At 52.5% G+C, this 16157-nt stretch overlaps 1 protein-coding gene across 1 annotated transcript; it reads right to left on the reverse strand.

Moving 5' to 3' along the window:
• Positions 1-3658: 3658 nt before the first annotated feature.
• Positions 3659-15844, reverse strand: LOC143407383 (protein Wnt-6). Its single transcript, XM_077108228.1, has 4 exons — positions 15765-15844; positions 6221-6441; positions 5676-6010; positions 3659-4120 (listed from the first exon to the last, which is right to left on the reverse strand). The coding sequence occupies exons 1-4, from the start codon at positions 15842-15844 to the stop codon at positions 3659-3661; spliced, it is 1098 nt and encodes a 365-aa protein (XP_076964343.1).
• Positions 15845-16157: the final 313 nt, after the last annotated feature.

The following is a 16157-nucleotide window of genomic DNA, read 5'->3' on the forward strand; positions in this document are numbered from 1 at the left end:
TCCCAGGCAACAGTGCAGAACACAGAGCCATCTCTGGGCTTGAAGAGAACTAGACTAATTGTCCCAATGGTGCTTCCTGAGTCTTCACTGTCACCAGTCACAGAAAACAGCTTCCAGACCCCTGCTAGCTTGGTTGCAGAAAATGGGCCACTGACAGTTGACTAGCAGCTTACAGACTGCAGTGAACTCTCACAATGTGCTAGGAAGCCCTATTTTGTGATGGAAAGACTGAGGCTCAGATAGGTTAACTGACCAACCAAAGTTAAGCTTGTAAACTAGGCTTTTTTCACTATGTTGTACGAGTTCCTTGGAATTAGTTTCAACCTGCTTGTGATAGTATTGGTTCATGCCACTGTCCCCAATTGCCTTCTGTGGCATCATGGAGAAAGATACCCAGCATCACCCCATCCCATTTCACCACCAGGTCCAGGCAGCAGTAGAGACTGGAAGACTGGCATCCCAGCCCTAGGTCTGGCGAGCCCATAGGTCCCAGACAGTCTGGAACACTGGCAGCTTGACCTAAGCTGTCCATAGGTCTCCTACTTCCTTCCAGTTCTGCCAAGGGCTTTCAGTTCCTGCTCCTTGGGTCGGTCCTTGTTAATAGGGAAGCTGGGCTCTGCCTGCCCCCTGGTGGTCTCTGAGAGAAGTGCAGGAGATTAAAAAGTGCGGTGCAGAGCTCTGGAGAAGGCAGAGCTGTGAATTATAATCACTGGCACTCAGGAAGCCTCATTTCTCTTTGGTGTGGCCCGAATGCCAGTTCCACTCTTCCCCTGGGAAAGTTGACTGAGCCTAGTTTGGTTGAGAGGTTATGAGTCTAAATTCTCCATGACCTTTTCCCAAATCCCAGGCATTTGATCTGAGGAAGCTGGCAGGAAAGAATACCAGATGCCCCTTCCTTCCCACCACAGCCTGCTGCACACCCTCCTTCAACACCCTGTCACTGTAAAACTGGAAGCCTGAGCCTGGCTAGATCACAGAGTGGACGCAGAGGCACTTTGGGGGAATGGTGGATGTACTGGAAGCCATGGCTAGGGTTCTTCACATCCAGGATGAGGACCCCTTCCTTCTGTACCACTTGAAGAACTCTGCTGTCCTCTCAGTGGTTATAGGGGGCTGTCAACCCCAGTCATGGTACTACATCTCCATGGACACTGTTATTGGTTCAGAGACAGGAAAATGACCAGGCTCAACTAGTCAGGGTCTTCCTTGGGATTTCTCCTGGGGATAACCTGGAAGGCCATTCTTTTTTGGACCCCCAGCTTTAGGAGAGCTATGGTATTAGAGAAAGGGTGCAGGGGAGTATGAGGGCAGTAAGAAAAGAGAAGCAGAGATACGCAGAAACAGCAGATGCTGGAGGAAGGGGACTGATGAGATGAGAGACCTATGACACCATTTGAGCCCCTGGCCTCAGCTGTGCTTAAATTCAGACTTGATGGATTTTCCATTCTTTAACTCCCTTTAGCCTAATCTAAAAGTTAGTTTACTCACTTGCAATCAGGGCCTGTACTTGATAGACTTTTCTTCCTCCCTTTTTCTCCTCCTCCTCCTCCTCTTCCTCCTCCTCCTCCATTGGACGCAGGGTCTCTTGCATGATAGGCTAGGCAAGGGCTCAGCCACACCCCCAGCTCCAGGACCTGGCTAATATTTGCAAAGCATAAATTCTCTATCCCCATTTTCACAGTAGCTACCATTTCTTAAATGTAAGTTTCAAGGAAATTATTATGCATCAAATGCTGTATTAAGCTGGGTGCAGTGGAGCATGCCTGTAATCCCAGCAGCTTGGAAGGCTGAGACAGGAGGATTGCAAGTTCAAAGCCAGCCTCAGCAAAAAGCAAGACGCTAAGCAACTCAGTGAGACCCTGTTTCTAAATAAAATACAAAACAGGGCTGGGGATGTGGCTCAGTGGTCAAGTGCCCCTGAGTTCAATTCCTGGTACTACCCCCGCCCCACAAAAAAAGAAAAAGGAAAAAAGCTGCACTAAGTGTTTTTTTCTATCTAAAGAAAATAAATAAAAGCCTTCCAGGCAACAGTTTTGGATGTATTGTGATGGCTGCAAATTCTTTGCCTATTAAAAGGTGGAGTCTGTTTGCCCCCCCCCACACACACACCGCCTTCAATTTTGGCTGGTTCTATGACTTACTGTGACCAATACAGAGTGCCAGTGATTCTGGACTTTAAGAAGACACAATTTCTGCTGCTAGTTTGACACCCTCTCTTAGAAAGCAAGCCTTATGTAAGAAATCTGAGTAACCCTAAGGCCACCATGCTGGGAGGAAGCCCAAGACAGTCACATCAAAAGAACACTAAAAGAAGCTCTGATGCCCTAGATATGGGAGGGAAGCCTCTTAGGCAGTCCAGCCCAGCTCACCCCCTCAACCTGAGGGCCTGCCATATGGAGCAGAACCACCCACCTGAGTTCCAGTGAATGTCTGACCTGAAGAATCCTGAGAAGTAATTTCTTTGGAATTGTTCACTATGCAGCAAGGGATAATTGAAATGGGGTGATATTCCCATTGTTTATAGGCACATAAACTGAGGCCAGGTTAGCCTATGTTATAAACTAAGCAGTAGCAGCTTCAAACTCAGAGCTCTTGAATGCAAAGCTCATCCTTTGTCCTACATTGCATTATTTGGACTGGGGAAAGTGAGGACGTCAAATACCCACAATTCCCTCAGGTTTCTCCAGAACTGCTCACATCCCTTTACCCTCAACTTTCAAAGGAGCCAGAAGAAAGGTGGTGTGGTTGGGTGCCAAGAAAAAACTCTTTTCCCCTCCAAGCGGGACTAGAGATGTGTGGGCAGTCTTTTCAGTGCTAATAGAGGTGAGGTTACTTTTGACCTTAGAAGAAGCTGGTGTTGCTAATCACCTAGTTTCATCATATTCTACAGTTGATAAACTGTTTTAATCTCATGGATTTGGCTGGCCCCAAAAGCCTACCCTTGAATTCCCTAGGGGCCACAGAAATAGACACAATGCCCTAAATATGATGGGCAGGGCTGGCCCCAGAGCAGAGCACACCAGAGGCTTCTTGTCTCCCTTTCCTGGACCTTCTCACCGTCCCTTTAAAGAGGAATCATTAGTTCTTCCTCACGTGCAGGCCCCCATTGTGAGACAAAAAGGGTAAAAGTGTGAAGGTACAGGATTTCCAGGAGAGTCCAATACGGTGGCAGAGGAGACAGGTACCCAGGTGACAACCTTTAAGATGCTAGTTCCATCAAACCATCTCCCTTTACACACTCCTTCTCCAGCCTTCTGGCAGCCCTAGGGAGACCAGTTCTCCTCCCAAACCATGCATCTAGTCCTATTGGTTTAAATATCTTTATTGATGCTAAACTCACCCATCCATCCCATGGCCAGTGGTTCTGAGGAGCCCCTCTCCAGAGGCCTAGTGACCACCTTTTTGGTTTCCACCTAGAGGGTTTGTATAGTCTCCCCCAGAAACTCCCAGAGCGCCTCTCCAGAATCGGTCCCGCGCACTTGGCCTTCGTGGGCGGATGCATACCCCAGGCCACTGTCTCCAATTTCCCCAAGCCTGGGAGGTGGAATTTCCCAAGGAAAGGCTGGGCTCAGGCAGTGCTCCCTACTGGAGCCCAGAGGTCCTGCTGGTGCCGAAAGGCGAAAGGCTGCTCTGTGTAAATGGTGAGCTGGTCAGCGGATCAGAGGCAGAGGCTGAGCTCCTTGCGCACGCGGCAGCGATGGCACTGCACCACGCAGCACCAGTGGAAGCGGCACAGGCAGTTCTCCTCGAGCTGTACGCTCTCTTGGCGGTGCCCACGGCCGCAGCACAATAGATCGCAGCCACTGAGGTCCGGGGCACTGCTGTTGCAGGCACAGCCGCGAGTGCCTGGCGAGCCGGTGCACCGGTTGGGGGCACAGAAGTCTGGCGAATCCGCTGCGTATAGGAGGTCGGCGCGGCCTGGCGGCTTGAGCGTGCGAACGGCGGGCAGTAGGGCCTTGCAGTCGTTGGTGCCCATGACTCGTGAGGCGCCGTGGAAGCGCTCCAGCAGCCGCGCTCCCACCTCGCGGAACGGGGGCAGCTTCTGCCAGCAGGTGCGCAGTGCGCACGAGCCCGACAGCCCATGGCACTTGCATTCAGTGCGCGTGTGGCTCCGCACGGCCTGAGGGGAGCAGAGGAGGGATGGGGACAAATGAGGGGCACGGGGTGGGGAAAGGCCCATAGGAAAGACAGAAAAAAGATTGGGGGCAGGAGGTGTGAACCGAATGGAGGATAAAAAACAATTTAAAAAGGGAGAATGCCAAGCGTGGAGGAAAAAATTAAGGAAGCGACAGTTCAGAGAGAAGCGAGAGGAAGAATGACAGGACGGAGAAGTAAGAGAAATGGAAATTGGGGGGACAGTAAGTTCCATAGAGATTCCAGCGTCCAAAGCCAGGGAGAAAGCAGAATGGATGGACGCCAAGGGTGAAATTGTCACTGGAAACGGGGAGAGGCGGGGAGAGGGGGCAGCTGTGGAAGCTTAGCCTTCCTGCCAACCTGGCCTTCTCATTCCATCCTCTCAGGGCCCCAGGCTGGGCTGAGCAGACACAGAGCCCGTCCCCACCACCCCTCCCAACCCTCCCGACAGGTATGCGGGCCTGTCCGGACATTCCTCTCCTGGCCCCCTCCTCCTTCCCTGCCCAATGCCTCAGGCTGGAACCCTAAGGGACTGCACAATGTGTGTGTGTGTGTGTGTGTGTGTGTTTGTTTCCCTAGAGCACTCTAGGATTGGGGCACAGGGCGCAGGAGGGCCCCAGTGAATGCACTACTGAGAACAGAACCAAGGAGGCTTCCCTCTTCTTTGTTGTTTGGTCTGAGGCTGGGGTCTAAGAGCCATAATCCCACATGTATCAGTCAGATGGCCCATGAAAATCAACTGTAAAGCTCAGAGGTCAGGGACTAACTTGACCTACAGATTGGTGTGACCTCTCTCTCCCTGACCCTCACCTGCCCTACTTCTAGAACCATCTGGCCTAGGTAGGTTTCTTATCCCTCTACAATAGTCCTGGGACCCTCTTCACAGCAGAGGGGTAATAGTAGGGTAGGGCTGCCATGGCTCTGAGCATGTGAGACCTGATCTGGGGTTACTGGGCAACCTGTTGGAATGCCCGGAAACAGAGCTTTCCAGGCCTCCACCTGACCCCTTCCTCCCTCCGCCAGGTTGGGCCTCTGGCCCTTCACTCCTTTTCCAACCTATCATCCCTTCCAGCCTGCTCTGGGCCCTTTCTAGGCCTCCCTCACTTCCCTGTCTCCAGACCCCATACCTTTGTCCCTGCTTCGATTCTTGCTTCCATCCTCCGTCTTTGTCTCCTTCTCTTGCTCCTGACCTGGCATCCAGATCTCTACCCACCCCAGCTTTGCCTCACCTGTCTTGTGTCAGAGGTCCTCTCCCACCTTGGGTTCCTAAAGACCCTGACTGCTGTTCTCTGAGTTATCAGCCAGCATCATGCCCTCCGAAGTCTGTCCACTTATGGATTAGACACCTCTCCTCTCACCTTCCACAGGCATCCATGTCCCTCCCAACCTTCCCAAGTGCCTCCTCTGTCCCATTCACTCTCACCAACATACTCCTCACTCACGCCCACGCCCACACTTCCGTAAACATGCTGCCACCCACACTGTACTCGCCAGCACACCATTTCCACACTGACCCCGTGCACACCCCCGCCCATACGCACCAGCCGGCCTGCCTCATTGTTGTGTAGTTGCACCAACGCTCGGATGTCTCCTCGTCCCCGCTTGTGTTGGGCATCCATAAAGAGCCTGGACTTCTCATCCCCAAAGTCCACGTCGTCACCGCAGCCTCCCCACTCCCAGGCAGCGCTGGCGTCTGGGGAGCCTGTGGGTGCAGGGGGCCCTGGGGTGCCAGGCAGGCTGGAGGGCCGAGGCGGGGCCCGGCCCCGGGGGGCCTGGCAGCCACACTGCAGCAGCTCGCCCATCGAACAGGCCTGTGTGACCGCGTGGCTGGCGCCGGCAGCCGTAATTGCAAAAACAAAGGTGGTCTCCCTGATGTCTGTGGATGAAGGAGGGTCAGTCAAGTGGCAGGGAGAGGCCTGGGAGACAGGGTCTATGCAGGGTGTGGAGGGGCAAGGTGGGCCAGGGAGCCCAAGATCAGCGGGGAGGTCGGACTCAGGCATCCTCCCCCAAACTTCTCCCCTCTCCTCCAGCTTTCCAGCAGGGTGGAAGCAGCCCCCCTCCCACCAGGCCATCTCCCCACACTGACCCTGCTGCAGGATGCGCCCAAAGGCTTTGCTGTGACTGGAGCAGTTCCAGCGTCGGAAGCGGAACTGGAACTGGCACTCTCGCACCCCAAGCCGGGCGCCCCGGGCTAACTCTGCTACCACTTCTGGCTCAGCCTGGCACAACTCAGCCTGCCGCCCTGCCAGTCGCCGAGCCTTCCTGCAGATGCTGGTGGGGTCCATGACCAAGGGGCTGCCCACGGCCCTGGGGATCATAGAACAACAGGTCAGGGGTGTAACTCAGAAAAGAGCAGGCCTGGAAGAGAGTGAGACCCACCCCACTCAGCCTATAGCCAGGAGCTATGGTGTGCCTCCCTGTCAGCTGAGATGAAGGTTGTCCTAGCTGGTTCCCTTACCATGCCATGTCTGTGTCCCCTCTTGACTGCATTCTAGACTGAAAATTGCTAAAGAGCAAGATGCAGTCTCACTTATCCTTCTGTGTACATCTTAATTAATAAATTCTTATGGGAATGTGACTCAAGATGAAGGCAGTTGGCACAAGGTAGGCCAAGGCTAAAATTCAACAGGCCTAGCCCAAAAGGGAGACAAGAAAGAAATTAGCAAAAGAAAGATCAAGAAGGCTGTCAAAGAAAGCATACATCAGAAAGAGACACCAAAGAGCCAGTATGGTGATACACACCTATAATCCCAGCTTCTTGGGAGGCTAAGGCAAGAGAATCACAAGTTCAAGCCCAGCCTGGGCAACTTAGCAAGACTCTTGTTTCAAAATAAACAATTTTAAAAAGGGCTGGGTATGTAGTTCAGAGGTAGAGCACACCTGGGTTCATCTCTAGCACAGAGAGGGAGAGGGGAAGAGAGAGGAGAGGAGGGGGAGAGACAGCACACAAAGAAAAGTAAACAGCATCAAGGAAGGATCTGGTCTGAGTGGACCACAAGATGGATATGTTGGACAGACCAAATGAAAGGGAGGCACCATCCCAGGGCCATAGAGGGTCATGAGATGTTAGAATGACTAGGGAAGGAACCTCTGGGGAAGGTCATATCCCCCTCTTTAATCCAGGCATCTCCTTTGTAGAACGGGAGAGGTATGCTTAGATCTCTAAGGTGGGAGCCTAGAACTACCCCCATATCCTCCATTTCCCTGAATTGAAGAGCAGAAGGAAAGAACTAGGGACCGAGTCTCTGCAGCATTTCTGCAGAGTAGGTAACACTGACTCTTCTTCAGCTCCAAGGTCTGTGGCTTTCCCAGAGCAGGATGGCAGCAAGCCAAGGCCTATGCCTGGGGTGACATATCCAATTGGGCAATGGGGGTGTGTTTGGCTTGGTGGGTAAAGACCTCATGGGAAGTTCCACACACTTTCAGAAATCCCTCCGCCCTTGCCTTCATTCCATCTGAGGAGAGAGCTGACATTTAGTTTCCATGGGTTGTCAGCCAAGAATTCACACCTGGGGGGAACCCGTTTAATCAAATGGCTCCTATTTGAACACTTAACTGGGATCCTTGTCTTAAAGAAATATGTGGACACAGCACTTGAAAGGGTAATCTGAGACCATCCCAAAACCCTCTGCAAAGGGCAGAAATAGACTGGTTGGGAAGAAGGGTCTCCAGAGAAAATGTAGAGGAGAATCATGGCAGATGGGTGAAAGGTCAAGGTGACCTACTTTTCAGCTTTGCTTGAGTACATATCTGCCCCACTGTCCCCATTTGCTCCACAAGTACAGGCTGCCCAGGCATGTTCTGAGATGTAATGATCTTAAATAGCAGCAAGAGGAATTTAGGTCTTAAGGTAGAACTCAGCACTAAGGATGAGGTGTTTGTAGGAAGATATGTAAGCTCAGTATTTTAAGGTTTCCTAATACTCTATGATTTCTTGATCTATCTATCTATCCATCTATCTATCATCTATCTATCTATCATCTATCTCTGTCTCTCAGGTAGGATTAGGTTGCTGGCATCATCCCTACTCACATAGGGATAGTTCAGGAACTATCTTTTCAGTGGAAAGGTTTATACTCCAGACAACTCTTCCATTGGGCTTAGGACCGGCCCAACACCAGCCCCTCTCTTTCCCCAATCCCAGAGAAGGGACAGATGGAGCAGAAGGGAGTAGACAAAAGCTGGAGATCCCAAGCTGGTTCTTAATGCCAGTGACCCTGGAGATTTGATCAGTCTCTATGTATCTACCCATCTATCTATCCTCTCTCCATTCACCTATCTCACCTCGTTATAAAAAGAATCTGAGCAGCCTCCAGCATAGCTAATACAAGGTCAGCAGCTAAGACTATGAAAATTATGACAGTCTCATTTTCCTTTCTCTAGCAGATTTTCAGATGCCTAATTTATATTTACCCCCCAATGTTAACTATGAAAATTTGCATATTATGAATCATGTTACATATGAATAACATATGTAGTATATAATACAATAATGAATACCATTTGATACATGTTTCTGAATACATGAATGACCATCTTCCCAAGGAGGAAATCCTCCCCTGAGCCCAGGCCACTGTCCATGTGTTATTTCATGGCTCCTGATTCACTTCCTGACATATTTTTTTTCCCCTACTGGCTGGGTGAGGCTCTGTGAACTCTCCACAGCCCCTGCTGCTAAGTTTCCCAGCCCCCACCCCACCCCACTCTTGCCCTTTGCTGACTCCCATTCCCAAGGTTGACTGGACTTATCTTCCAAGGTCACTCTGCCCCATCCCTCTCCTCTCCCTCCTCCTCCTCCTAGGAAGGCAGGAAGGAGTGGGAACAAGCAAGGGAGAAAGGCAGAAACCTCTTGACCTTGTCTGCTTCCCAGGGGCTAGAGATAGGAGAGGAATCGTGGGGAGTCTTCAGGGCAGGGCCCTCCAGGAGATGGGGCTGGCCCTTCACAAGGTCCAGGGGCCGCCTCAGAGCCATTCCTGGCCTGGGTCTGGCTCCCGGGTTGGCTGGCTTCCTGGGAACTAGACTTGTTTACGAGCTGGTCAGGAGGCGGGATGGGCAGTGATAGCAGCTAGAATCCCAAGGGACCAACTTATTCCCTGCCTTCCCATCCTTGCTTCCATCCCAAAGACATAGGAAATGAAACAGAAGAGGCATGGCAGGGGCACTCTGGGCAAAACACTGTACAGAGCTTCTGAACCCTGGATTCTGCCAGCTATGTGTGAGCTGAGCCACTCTGAACAGATCAGTTCCCACTTGGGGCTTTAGAAAAATGAATTAGAAGGAAAGCCTCATCCTCCCACCCCTAAATTTAACATTTGATTCCACATCCAGGACTAACTGCCTCTCTCCCCAGTGTCCCTTCTTCCTTCCTTCCTTCCTTCCCTTCTGCTTCCTCAATGATCCCATCAGGAGATTTGGATTAAACTCTGTTTTTTGGGCTTCTGGATCAGCCCAGAAAATATATGATTCTTTGGGGAATTTGCATATCTTAGAGTCTGGAGGGCAGTGGTGGTAGGAATATTCAATATATAGAATCTGCAGTTCTAATCAAACTACCATTACTAGGCATAGAAAAGAGCTTGTCCCTAAAATAATTCAGTATTCAGACAAGAAGGATCAAGGCCTAAGAGCTTGGCCACTTGGATCACACTAAGGTCTCTCTCCCATGGACCATGGTTGGTAGGATCAATGCCCAGGAAGATGCTATCAGAGGTCAGTCAGTTTCTACTGGTAGCCTCTGTAGACCTAAGCTCCAGAAGCCCCAGGGTTCTAGATCCCAACCTATCTTTTCACCTTTATTCAAAGGGTCAAAGAAACTAGTCCACCCCTAGCCACGTCACCCCTGTTACACAGATAAGTGTCAGGCCCTGGCCACTCATTGGAGGTTTCCCCACTGCAAGAAAAGTTAGATGACATAAAAATCTAAACAAGGTTGGAGGAAATGACTTTTGTCATTTTCCAGAAGTGAGGTGGCCTCTCACATCTTCCTCCCCATGCCTCTTCCTCCTAGCAGGGTTCTGAATCCATCCAGACCATACCACTTAATTTCTAGACTCAGAGCCAATATCTGTGTACCCCTAAGTCATCAAAATCCTTGCCAGCATCTCTCCAAACTCAACTGAGAACCCACTGGGCCCTGAGGAGCCTCCCTTGAGTCCCTGCCCCCTCCTCATCACCCCAGGTGTCCTAGTGGTCACTTACCTGGGGGTGTTAACTGGTTTGCAAGCAAATTTGCTTGTTTTATCTCTCAATTAGATAGAAAACTCATAAAAGACAAAAATCTCACAAAGGGCATGGCATCATCAGCAGGGCCCATCAGGGCTTTGGGGATTGATCAGATTTGGGGTTGGTTCTGGGCTCTGCCATTTGCTTGTTCTATGAGGTTGAGTGAGTCCCCAACATGTGATGCTGGTACATAGTATTTGTTGAGTGGATGATAAAACTTACCCTTCTGCTCCTGTTTCCTCAATTGGAAAACACAAATAATAATGCCTACCTCCTTGCCTGGTTCCCTGTGCCAAAGACCTGTCCAGAGGATGGCTTGAGACAAGGACTTCTGGTCATCCATTCACTTCATCTAACTCTTGGGTCTGCATAGCGCAGGTGGTCTGTTTGGATTCCTGAGAACACCCTTTTCTCCAACTCCCTGCCTCACTTCTCAGCCTGGATCTGTATCACCTCCTCCTTCATCCAGTCCTGCCCAGGTATATGAAGTACCCTCTAGGGCCCCTCTTCTTCCTCAGCAAGCACTCCTGATGGGATCATTGAGGCCAAAAGGCCCACAGTCCATGTGGGTGCACAGCTTCCTCTGGAGTGTCTTACAGCAGGCCTTCCTGTATTTCCCTGTACCCCCCCCCCCCCGCCAGGTCCCTAGACTGACCCCACCTCCCAGGAGCCAGCAGAGGGAGCCCTGAGCCCTGGGGCTGTGGGTGGGGGCTGTATGGAGGTGGAGGAGGTGGGTGGTGGAGAAGGGGCAGAAAAATGTTGCCTGACAGCTGCTGAGGCTGCCGGGCCTGTGCCCGCCCGCCTGTCCCGTCCTGCTCTGTCTAACTCAGTAATTACTGTTCCCCCTCCCCCAGTCCCTACCCCCACCCCAACTACCACATCAAAGCCAATGATGCCCCAGCTCCATTAACCCCTGCCTCCCCACTGTCCACCAGTGACCCCCATTCCTTCCCTCCTCCACTCTGACCCAATTTGGTTCCCTCTGTCTGTCCTCAACGCCTCTCTCTTCACAGCTCCTGGAGAGGCCGGGGCTTTGCCTTCCCTGACAGACCTCACCATATAAAAGGGTTTCCTACTGGTCATGGCTCTGGGAGGCAAAGCAATGGACAGACTGGCTCTTCAGTAGATGCACGAGGAGTCTGTTGCACACCTGCTCTCCCCAGTAGGGTGGGGAGCACCTATCTGGGGGTGGATAGGGGAGCAAAGGGGCCTGTGAAAGGCCTTGTAGCCCTTTCCTGATGCCCACTTGCCACTGCACGCAAGGACGGAGCTGAGCAGAAGGCAAACTCTCAGCCCCAGCTCTCAGCTACCAGTATTCTGGGGCACTGGGCAAGTCACCTCCTGTCCCTGGGTGTCCTGCTCCCACCATGAATATTGGACCAGATGATCTCCGAGTTCCTTTTAGATCTACTTCTAGTTTAAACAGAGGAATCAGAGCTGATGGAACCAGGCAGAAAACCTCGTGGCAAAATTTTCTCCCTCAACTCTTCAGGTGGTTTCAGCTGGGGCATGGAGGTCCGGGGCCACTCTCACCAGTTGCAGAAGATAGGTCTTTTCCTAGTGTTCTGGCTCCACTGGCCCCCAGCCTGGCTGCCAGCCCTGCCCAGCTCTGCCTCATCCCTTCCACAGCTGCACTTCCCCATCAAAGTGTTCATTCTGGAATCCCCCTTGCTGGGCCCTGGTGAGCAGGCCTCCCACTGACCTCCCCCCACCAACTCCTCTCTTCTGATGAGAACAGAAGGGGCAGGAGGGCCGCACCCCCCAGGAAATGTCACAGTGCCAGGACTCTGGTGGGCCCAGGGCATGCTCTGGCCTGGATCAAGCCAGCCTCCTTCTGCCCCTGCCCTTTTCTGCTCACAGCCTCATTGTCTCCCTTGGGGAAGCTGCCAAGGCGGAAGGCCTGGAGTAGGGAATGGATAGCCACCCTACCCCCATCCCACCCGACCCTGGAGCTTGGCAGGGGCCAGCAACAGGACTGACCATGAAGGGTCAGGGGTCCCAGATTAAGACAGAATTGGAAAGGGTAGCCAGGTCCAGCCTGGGGTGGAGGTGACAGCTGGAAAACTTGGGTGTTAGGAAGAGGTCAAGGTCTTTCCCTGCTTCCCTGTGGAGCCAGAGATGAGGCTATACTAGGCCTCTGGTGCCTGTTTCCTTTCCATATGTGAAGTGGGGGTGGTGAAGGCAAGATGGGATGTGGGAAGGGACTGGGTGGTGTTTTTCCTAGAGTTAGAGTTAGTTTTCTCTTTCAGATAACAAATAAAACAGAAAAAAGAAAGGAAAAGAGAAGGGAGATTGATTTAGCACTTCCATAAGAGTGAGCTCTTTTCTACATTCACTGATTGAAGGTATAAATAAAGATGGGTCAGACATTGTGAAGAACTTCCTGGGGGAGAGCAAGAGAGGAGCAGGGTGAGAGGGGGGAGCTGGTGAGCCCGGATGCCAGAGCCTCTCCTTCTCTATCCCACTCTGGGGACTACTGGTACTAGAGCATAGGGTGGATGGCCTGGAGGCAGTGAGCTGGACAAGATGACCTCAAGAAAGCCTGGCCAATGTCCTGGAATCTGGGATTCTGAGATTCACAAAGATAATGGTTACAAGATGGATAGAGAGACACAGAGAAAGAAGCTGGCAGCAGAGTCCAGAATACATGCATTGAGATGGGGGAGGCAGAAAGGAAAGGAGAGCAGAAGGGAAACTTCTTTGGAACCTGAAGCCAGGACCCTGAGCCAATTTCAGAGCCTGAGTCATCCTCCGCCTAGACCCTCCTTTCTACTCAGAGGTCCTCAAGGCCCCTTTGATCCCAGCCTGGCCACTGCTGGTATGTCAGAGTGGCTGCTGTAGGTTCTGCTGCTTTCCTGGCTACCATTTGGAGCTCTGACCAGCATCCTGAGAAGTAAGGAGAAGAAGGCCAGCAGAGCGCGTCCTGGACACCGGAGAACAACCTGAAAGCTCCCAGCTAAAGTGAGATGGGAGGGACAGGAAGAGCCTCAGGCCAACTACTGAGCCAGATCCCACCCACCAGCCTAACCACCCACCAAACCTGACCTTGGAGGGCAGTGGTGAGGTGGGGTGGGGACTGGAGTAGGCAGAGTGAAAGATCATGTGAATGGGAGTCAGGGCTTAGACCAAAGGAATGAATCTTCAGAAATCCAGGAGAGGGAGGGGGCTGAGGCAGGTGGGAGGGTCAGGCTCTCTCTGAGGCACCTCTGAGTGAGGCATTCTCAGCCACCTTATCACCCAGGCCCCTCACTCTTCACCCGGCTCACCCTGCAGCTGTGCCATGAAGGCCTCTGTGTTCTCCCACACCTGCCCTCCTCAGCTCCTCCCCTACTCCCTGCATCCCAGCTTCAGGGTCAGTCTCTGAGGGACCAGGCTCCTCTTGGCTTCCACCCAGCAGTCCCTCTTGAACAAAGAAACCCCCACAGATACAAACCCCTGGAAAGACTAATCAACCAGTTTGACAATATTCCACAAACCTATCTTCAGCACCTACATTGTCTTGGGCCTGGGGGACCCTAAAGATATAAAGACTCTGACTTCCAGGAGCAGGATAAAGAGACCCCACAGCAGATGGTTGTCAGTAAAATGCAGTAATTGCCCAATGCTTGGAGCTCAGAGAAGGCAACTGAAGGAGGACAGAGGGACAGTTTCATGGAGGAAAGTGGAATTTTAACTGTAAGGATTAGAACGATTTGACAGATGAGAAGGGAGGAGAGGGAAGGCAACTGCCACCAGAGAACAACCCTGACCCCAGACCTCGAGAAAGGGCAGAGTTAGGATAGGTGTGTTTGAGAAAGGAGAGATCCCTTTACTAAGTTTTAATTGGGAGTCTAGATTTTGAATTTAAATTAATCACATTTTTTGCCCCCTGGGGACCTTGGCCTGGAGAAGCTGGGCTGTGAAGAGTATTTCTGAATGTCAGATCATTTCCCCAACTAAACCTCCCAGCAAGCCTTCCAGGTAGAAAGATCGTTATCCCTACTTCATAATTAAGACCTTGCCGGGGCTGGGAGGGAAAGTGACTTGCCCAAGATCACTGATTTAATGGCTGAGATTAGATCTCAGGTCTGTCTGTGCTACTGCATTGTGCTAAACCAGGATCAAAGAGCACATGTTCCCAATTGAGACCATGATCATCCTCAGTTTGCCCCCTTATTGACACCCAGGAGGGATGTCTTTCCCGCATCACGGAAGAGATAACCGCTGGCAACTCGCTGTGTGGGCATCCTACTTTATCTCGCCAGAAGAGAGGATTTGCCTGCCTAACCCCTCCTTCCAAACCAGCGAGGTGGGCGAGGACTGGAGTGTGGGAATTCAACCAATGAATTGGTAATATGCAAATAGAGAACCTTCTGCTTTCTTAGGATTGGATGAGGCATTAGCACTATTGTCCAAATCCCTCCCCTCTAAACGCTGAGCTATTCCCGGCGGGTTTGAGGCTCCGTAGACTTAAGAAAAGGGGTAGTGGGGCGGGGAGGGGGGGAGAGACTTCAGGATTTCGATCTCTGAGCAGACCAGGCGGGCACCCACCTTCTTCGCCCTGCCCATCCCTCAAGGCTCAAAACTCCCGCAACCTTCGCTGGCTAGTGTCTGCTCTACCTAGGCCAAGGCTAGATGCCGAGACTTTGAAGATGTCCCCTGTCCCTTGGCAAACCAGGTCCCTCTCCCTTCCACCAGGGTACTCCCTGTTCCCGCATCTCCTGGGCTGGCACTTTTATTATTTTTTTAATCAATGACCTTCATATCTGGAAGGGCCAGGGGCCTGGATCCCTTTCTTGCTTTTCTTTCTCTTCCTTGTTAGGGGGAGAAAGTAGAGAAAGTCAGGGTCCTGACTCAGTTTCCCCCTTTACATTCGTTTCCTCTATACTACTGCCCACGCTGAAGGAGGCACAGAGAGAAGCTGGTGGGCTGGTAGGCAAACAGGGGAGAGGGGCAGCTGTTTGACTCTCTGCCTTCCCACCTTTTTCCTCTGCCTGAGGAGGGAGCGCCCAATATCCAGCCCCCCTCCCCTAGTTCTGGGACCCTCCTCACTCATTCTTTTCTTCAAATCTCTGATTACAGATCTCGGTCTCAGAAGCTCTTTCCTACCTACCCGCCAATTCTTAGTGATCTGAACTGAGCTCAGTACTTGGGGGGAGGGGAGGACCGGGGAGGAGGAAACACAATAGAATGTGTCCAGGGGTTGGGAACCTCAAAGTGGTACTTAAAAAGCGCCCCCGGCGGAGACCGTGAGGAGAACTCCAGGCACCTTTGCCCAGGGTCCCCAGGCCACTGCCCTGCAGCAGGGTTCCGCGAGCAGATAAAGTCCATAAAGTCAGGAGTACAGTGCGGAGCCCTTCGACTGGTCCACGGATCCCCACCCTCCTGAGTTCGGAGCCGCACTGGGACAGCCCCAATGAAGCACTCACCACCACAGTCCGCCGACGTGCGCTGGACACAGAAGTAACAGCAACAGCAGCCCGAGGAGGGAGGACACGGACGGCAGCATCGTGACTTGTCTACCGCCTGCAGGCGCGGGCAGCAGGCGAGGCTGCAGAACGAGTAGGTGCGCTGGGCCGCCAGGGCTTCAGGACGAGCTCAGCGACTAAGGCGGCGGTCTGGAGGCGATGGCTCCGCCGACGGAGGCGGCGGCGGCGGCGGCGGCGGCGGGGGGGGCCCATCCCGGGCGAGGAGGGCGTGGCGGAGGCGGAGAGCGGACTGGGCAGCCAGTGCCTGAGTCTCCTGCCGAGCTCGCTCGGGAGAAGAAATCAGAGCCGGGGGCGGGGGTAGGAGGGGAACGGGGCCCGGGCGTGGGCGGGGGC

This window comes from Callospermophilus lateralis, unplaced genomic scaffold (genome assembly GCF_048772815.1).
Source record: "Callospermophilus lateralis isolate mCalLat2 unplaced genomic scaffold, mCalLat2.hap1 Scaffold_221, whole genome shotgun sequence".
NCBI classification, from domain to species: Eukaryota; Metazoa; Chordata; class Mammalia; order Rodentia; family Sciuridae; genus Callospermophilus; species Callospermophilus lateralis.